Source organism: Perca flavescens, chromosome 11, assembly GCF_004354835.1.
Source record: "Perca flavescens isolate YP-PL-M2 chromosome 11, PFLA_1.0, whole genome shotgun sequence".
NCBI classification, from domain to species: domain Eukaryota; kingdom Metazoa; phylum Chordata; class Actinopteri; order Perciformes; family Percidae; genus Perca; species Perca flavescens.
The window spans coordinates 871001-878500 of record NC_041341.1 but is presented as its reverse complement, the minus strand read 5'-3'; the positions used below and the strand labels follow the sequence as shown (position 1 = coordinate 878500).

General features: G+C 46.0%; 1 protein-coding gene across 2 annotated transcripts in view; it reads left to right on the top strand.

Moving 5' to 3' along the window:
• Nucleotides 1-6590: 6590 nt before the first annotated feature.
• Nucleotides 6591-7500, top strand: part of enox1 (ecto-NOX disulfide-thiol exchanger 1) — a 49257-nt gene continuing 48347 nt past the window's right edge. For both annotated transcript variants that reach the window (XM_028590309.1, XM_028590308.1), the window contains exon 1: nt 6591-6776. In XM_028590309.1, coding sequence (XP_028446110.1) covers nt 6662-6776 — 115 coding nt within the window. In that variant the 5' untranslated portion in view covers nt 6591-6661. The remainder of the gene's footprint in view (nt 6777-7500) is intronic.

Genomic DNA, 7500 nt, shown 5'->3' with positions numbered 1-7500 from the left:
AGGATAGACTACAATATATAAAGGGTAGGATAGGCTACAATATATAAAGGGTAGGATAGGCTACAATATATAAAGGGTAGGATAGGCTACAATATATAAAGGGTAGGATAGGTTACAATATAGAAAGGGTAGGATAGGCTACTATATATAAAGGGTAGGATAGGCTACAATATATAAAGGGTAGGATAGGTTACAATATAGAAAGGGTAGGATAGGCTACAATATATAAAGGATAAGATAGGCTACTATATATAAATGATAGGAAAGGGTACTATATGTAAAGGGTAGGATAGGCTACTATATATAAAGGGTAGGATAGGCTACTATAAATAAAGGGTAGGATAGTTTGTTTATTTAGGAAAGCTTTTGGTTGATGAATTTTCACTAGTGTCACTTAAATTTTTACATATGTATATACATTTTTACATTGTTTGTTTTACCTATTCTTTTGTACAGCACTTTGTGATTTTATCTGTCAAAAGCGCTTTATAAATACATTTTACTTACTTACAGTACTTACTTACTTACTGTGTTTTACCCATTAGCCATCATAACTAACCTCCTTATGCGGTACTTTCATACTGCTCGCTACGGGAAATAATTCACTGGTAATGTAGGCCAATGGCGTGCGATTTGCGTTGATAAACACGCTAAAAAGCGATTATGCTTCTTGATAACGCGCCAAATTGTCACACGAATTGGCGTGTCGTACATACGCCACTTGATGAGATCAGTCTGCACCATGACTCTAGAGTCGCCATCGCTCTCTCACTCGCTCTACCACCTCAGATGGTGGAAACAGGGCCCTGAGCGTGAAGCTGAAGGATGCTGCAGGCTCCGATGGGAAGCCAGAGCAGCAGCAGACGATTGGACAGGAAGTCAGGTTGATCAGAGTTGGGGGGTGGGTTTCTAGGCGCGGTATCGGGCGGTGATTGCTCTTTGTTCCAGCTGATGGCGAGCCTTTTCACCGCTAATGTCAGGCTGCGGCTGATTGCTTTCTGCAGCGCGGTAACCTGATGAAGGGATAATCACTGTCGGGGGAAACAGGAGAGGAGAAAACAAACAGAGAGAGCGAGCCCACACATGTGAACTAACGTTATGGTATTGATCCATTCACTGGTGGAGGGAGGGACAGAGGGACAGAGAGATGGAGAGATGGAGAGACAGAGAGACTGAGGGATGGAGAGACAGAGAGATGGAGAGAGAGAGAGACAGAGAGAGAGAGACAGAGGGATGGAGAGACAGAGACAGAGAGAGGGATGGAGAGAGAGAGACAGAAGGATGGAGAGACAGAGAGAGAGAGACAGAGAGAGAAAGAGAGAGACAGAGGGATGAAGAGACAGAGAGAGAGAGACAGAGAGAGACAGAGGGATGGAGAGACAGAGAGAGACAGAGGGATGGAGAGACAGAGAGAGAGACAGAGAGAGAGAGAGAGACACAGAGGGATGGAGAGACAGAGAGAGACAGAGGGATGGAGAGACAGAGAGAGACAGAGGGATGGAGAGACAGAGAGAGACAGAGAGAGAGAGAGAGACAGAGGGATGGAGAGACAGAGAGAGACAGAGGGATGGAGAGACAGAGAGAGAGACAGAGAGAGAGAGAGAGAGAGACAGAGGGATGGAGAGACAGAGAGAGACAGAGGGATGGAGAGAGAGAGAGAGACAGAGGGATGGAGAGAGAGGGATGGAGAGAGAGAGAGAGACAGAGGGATGGAGAGACAGAGAGAGACAGAGGGATGGAGAGACAGAGAGAGACAGAGGGATGGAGAGACAGAGAGAGACAGAGGGATGGAGAGACAGAGACAGAGGGATGGAGAGACAGAGAGAGAGAGAGAGAGAGAGAGAGACAGAGGGATGGAGAGACAGAGAGAGACAGAGGGATGGAGAGACAGAGAGAGAGACAGAGAGAGCGATGGAGAAAGAGAGAGAGATGGAGAGAGAGAGAGAGATGTGAAATGGAAAGTACCAACAATGGTTAAAATGCTGCCCTTCCTTCAGAGATTATTATGGGATGTATGCCGGCCTGTTTCTCTTCTCTGCTGCACAGTGATCTGATTGGAGCTGATTGGATTTACTGTGCTGGCTGCAGCCCATCTCTCTCTCTCTCTCTCTCTCTCTCTCTCTCTCTCTCTCTCTCTCTCTCTCTCTCTCTCTCTCTCTCTCCCCCCCCTCTCTCTCTCTCTGTGGTTAATGGTGCTTTTCTAAAGGCTTTATTAGGAGTAATTTGCTGCAGCGAGCGCTGACTGATATCTGGGCCATGACCCTGTCGCTCAGCTCTAGTCCCAGGTCCACTGGAGACATCAGGCCTGCTCTCTGTCCACTAAGGTCTATATAAAATAGACTTCAGATACAGTATTAGGGGACCACTAAGGTCTATATACTTCAGAGACTTCAGGGGACCATAGGTCAGACTTCAGATACAGTATTAGGGGACCACTAAGGTCTATAAAAGAGACTTCAGATACAGTATTAGGGGACCACTAAGGTCTATATAAAAGAGACTTCAGATACAGTAGGTCTATATAAAAGAGGGACCACTAAGGTCTATAAAAGAGACTTCAGATACAGTATTAGGGGACCACTAAGGTCTATATAAAAGAGACTTCAGATACAGTATTAGGGGACCACTAAGGTCTATAAAAGAGACTTCAGATACAGTATTAGGGGACCACTAAGGTCTATATAAAAGAGACTTCAGATACAGTATTAGGGGACCACCTACTAAAAGGTCTATATAAAAGTCTATCCAAAGAGACACCATCAAAGGGGACCACTAAGGTCTATATAAAAAGGAATTCATAAGGAATTCATAAATTGGAGTCAGATTTGACAGGCCTTAGGGCCTTATTTTAGACATAAGTCCCTACAGGCTGCAGCTGGGAGCGGGCGGTCCAAAAATAGACAGCAGGTCCCACGATTTATGAGCTCATATACCCACCATTATTCATTTCATTCCTAGTAGGACGTTGTTAAACACCGATGTCAAACGGTGCCAACGATAGCTGGTCTGTTGGACAGAATGAAGGGAGCTCCATGTATAAGGTCTTTGCTTTAGCGTGTCTCGTATTGTGAGTGCAGTCTCCTGAACCCATGAAGCTGACGATGAGCACTGTGAGCTCTTTGTCTCCTGAGCGTCTCCACGGATACAGAGCGGGCCCCGTGAGGACGCGGGCTTGCTGTAAACAGGAAGTCATGCATATTCATGCTGGATTATAAAACGTGTGGCCGATCCAGTATTCATGGGCCCAAAGTGGAGGCTGTGGAGAGGGTTAAATCTCTCTCTCTCTCTCTCTCTTGTCATGCTTTGTTCTCTCCAGGGAAATCTGTTTACAGCCTTCGCACAGCTCTGACATCGTCGCAGATGTGACATCATCACAGATCTGACATCATCGCAGCTCTGACATCATAAATAAATCAGCAGAGAAGGAATCTAATCACTTTATTGACGTTTTAAAGGAGTTTTAGCTTCAACATGCCCCCTGATATCTCCTAGATACTCTTATCGGACTCCTGCTCAGGTCATAGGTCTGTGTGTGTGTGTGTGTGTGTGTGTGTGTGTGTGTGTGTGTGTGTGTGTGTGTGTGTGTCTCTGTGTGTGTGTCTCTGTGTGTGTGTGTGTGTGTGTCTGTATGTGTGTGTGTGTGTGTGTGTGTGTGTGTGTGTGTGTGTCTCTGTATGTGTGTGTGTGTGTGTGTGTGTGTGTGTGTCTGTATGTGTGTGTGTCTGTGTGTGTGTGTGTGTGTGTGTGTGTGTGTGTGTGTGTGTGTGTGTGTGTGTGTGTGTGTGTGTGTGTGTGTGTGTGTGTGTGTGTGTGTGTGTGTGTGTGTGTGTGTGTGTGTGTGTGTGTGTGTGTGTGTGTGTGTCAGAGCATTTCCTGATTATTGAAATATTTCCACATTGTATAAATTAATCTAATTGATCAATTGTCCATCTGTCGGTTATCTTTAACCCTTCCTGTCTCTCCATCCCTCTGTCTCTCTCTCTGTCTCTCTCTCTCTCTCTCTGTCTCTCTCTGTCTCTCCATCCCTCTCTCTCTCTCTCTCTGTCCTCCGTCCCTTCGTCCGTGTCCTGAGAGCCGACTGGACGGTGCCAAACTCCGCCGAGTCTTTCTGCTCACTTTCACGCACCATGAAATATTCACAGCTCAATGCGTGTCCTGTTTATTATTCATGAGCTCGCTTGACTTCTCTGAATCATTCACACACACACACACACACACACACACACACACACACACACACACACACACACACACACACACATGCACGCATGCAACACACAAGCTCTCATATTTGCATACTGAGAAATGCTCAGTTTCTTGGTGATAGCTCTCTCACACACACACACACACACACACACACACACACACACACTGCAGAGCGATCAGAGCCTTCATCAGTTCCCGTTGCATATTGGTGTTTCGTTTAAAAGGAGAAGGTCTTCCATTTGTGACATGACTCTGCATATATTTCCATTCATTAAACATGTCTGCCTCCATTAAAGTCTTCACAGCCTTCTGGGATTCGTCGAAGCCTCGCAGTTCCCGGCCAGATTCTAAAAGCTTCCGGAAGACCTGCGATCACACGGGAGACCTTTCTGGAACGGCCCACATGTTAGCTTTCATTCGCAACAAACAGAACGGCGCTAGCACGAACTGACGTGGAGATATCGGACATTACGTACCGCAATTTATGAGAAAAAAGTCGGAAAAAAGTGACAAAAAACGCCGTAAAAAGTGAAAACAAAATGTAAGAATTGAAAAGAATTTTTTACGTGAAATGTCACTTTTTTCAACATTTTTTGTCACTTTTTTTCAACGTTTTTAAGTCACTTTTTTGAAGTTTTGTTCTCATTTTTTTCAAAGTTTTTTGTCAGTCGGACTCATAACAAAGCCAGCATGCAGCTCCTGTCCAATCCTCCTGTTTCCTGCAGAGCCTCCATCCTTCATCCCTCCATCCCTCTGTCAGGGCTGAGCAGCGACATGATTGGGTCTCAATTAAAGGAGGATGTGGGGGGGCAGCGAGTGTTTCCTGGTGTCAGATGTGAGGGATGGTGATGAGAGGGAGAGAGGGAGGGAGGGAGGGAGGGAGGGAGGGAGGGAGGGAGGGATGTGTCCAGCATGCCAACGCTCTCCGTTACACTTTCACTGTGGTGGGAACCTCACTGTTCCCTCTATAGTGTTTATTATAGAGGGAACTACAGGTGAGGGATGCACCGAATCAGATTTATGGGTTTCAGCCCAATACATCTGTGTGTGTGTGTGTGTGTGTGTGTGTGTGTGTGTGTGTGTGTGTGTGTGTGTGTGTGTGTGTGTGTGTGTGTGTGTGTGTCTGTGTGTGTGTGTGTGTGTGTGTGTGTGTGTGTGTGTGTGTGCTTTTTAATCACCTCAAGATTTCTCAGCTTTTTGCTCGATGATTCACCGCTGCTCTCGGGGATTTTGGATTTTAGTTCATCATCTCACACCCACCCACACACACACCCACACTCACACCTGTCTGTCTGTGTGTGCGTGTGTGTCGGCGTGTGTGTGTGTGTGTGCATGTGTGTGTGTTTGTGTGTGTGTGTTTTTTCTCAGTGTGTGTGTGTGTGTGTGTGTATACAAGTGTTTGTGTCAGTGTGTGTGTGTGTGTGTGTGTGTGTGTATACAAGTGTTTGTGTCAGTGTGTGTGTGTGTGTGTGCGTGTGTGTATACGAGTGTTTGTGTCAGTGTGTGTGTGTGTGTGTGTGTGTGTGTGTGTGTGTGTGTGTGCATGTGAGTGTGCCTGTGTGTGTACGTGGTTTTGTCTGTGTGTGTGTGTGTGTGTGTGTGTGTGTGTGTGTGTGTGTGTGTGTGTGTGTGTGTGTACATGTGTTTCTCAGTGTGTGTGTGTGTGTGTCTGTGTTTCTGTCTGTGTGTGTTTCTCGGTGTGTGTGTGTGTGTGTGTGTGTGTGTGTGTGTGTGTGTGTGTGTGTGTGTGTGTATCTGTGTGTGCATGTTTGTTTGCCTGTGCATGTGAGTGTGTGTGTGTGTGTGTGTGTGTGTCTGTGTTGTGTGTGTGTGTGTGTGTGTGTGTGTGCGTGTATGTGTGCTTCTCAGTGTGTGTGTGTGCCTGTGTGTGTGTGTATATGTCTGTGTGTGCATGTATGTGTGCAGTGTGTGTGTGTGTGTGTGTGTGTGTGTGTGTGCCTGTACGTGTGTTTGTGTCTGTGTGTGTGATGTGTGTGTGTGTGTGTGTGTGTGTGTGTGTGTGGGTTCAGAATGAACTCAAAGCTGGATGTGTCCCGGTCATTATAAACACATCCTGAAATGGGTCAGTGTGTGTTATCTGTGCATGTGTGTGCGTGTGCACGTGTGTGTACATGTGTGTGTGTGTGTGTGTGTGTGTGTGTGTGTGTGTGTGTGTGTGTGTGTGTGTGCGCGTGTGTCTCTTCCCTGCTGGAAGCTGAGCCGATCATAACTTTGCTTCTTAATCACCTCAAGATTTCTCAGCTTTTTGCTCGATGATTCACCACCGCTGCTCTCGGGGGTTTTGGATTTGATTTCACCATCTCACCTCCTCCCTCCCTCCCTCCCTCCCTCCCTCCCCCGCCCCCTTCCCCCCCCAGGTGGACTGTGGCTGCAGCTGTGATTGGATGAGCCTTCCGTCAGAGGAAGGGTCTGATGACCGAGCAGACTCCTTGCTATGGCAGCTGATGGTGCGGAGCCGGGCGCGCTGAGTGACCCCGGAGCCTGGGCCACGGCCATGAACAACCTCGGCATCGTGCCGGTCGGCATCAGCGGGCAGCCGCTGGTTCCAGGTAACTGATATCAGTCTGCCGGACCCTCCTCCACAGCGCCGCGGAGGAAGGTCTGACTAGTCCACACAACTTTTCTTGAATGGGAGAACAACGTGCTCTGGTTTATTGGCATTTCTTTAATCACCCAATCAAAAAAAGTTTCGTAGTCGATATACATATACATATATACAGTACAGGCCAAAAGTTTGGACACACCTTCTCATTCAATGTGTGTCTTTATTTTCATGACTATTTACATTGTAGATTCTCACTGAAGGCATCAAAGCTATGAATGAACACATATGGAATTATGTACTTAACAAAAAAGTGTGAAATAACTGAAAACATGTCTTATATTTTAGATTCTTCAAAGTAGCCACCCTTTGCTTTTTTTGATAACTCTGCAAACCCTTGGTGTTCTCTCAATGAGCTTCATGAGGTAGTCACCTGAAATGGTTTTACCTTCACAGGTGTGCTTTGTCAGGGTTAATTAGTGGAATTATTTCCCTTATTAATAAAAAAGCAAAGGGTGGCTACTTTGAGGAATCTAAAATATAAGACATGTTTTCAGTTATTTCACACTTTTTTGTTAAGTACATAATTCCATATGTGTTCATTCATAGTTTTGATGCCTTCAGTGAGAATCTACAATGTAAATAGTCATGAAAATAAAAAGGAAACGCATTGAATGAGAAGGTGTGTCCAAACTCTTGGCCTGTACTGTACACACACATATATAAATAAT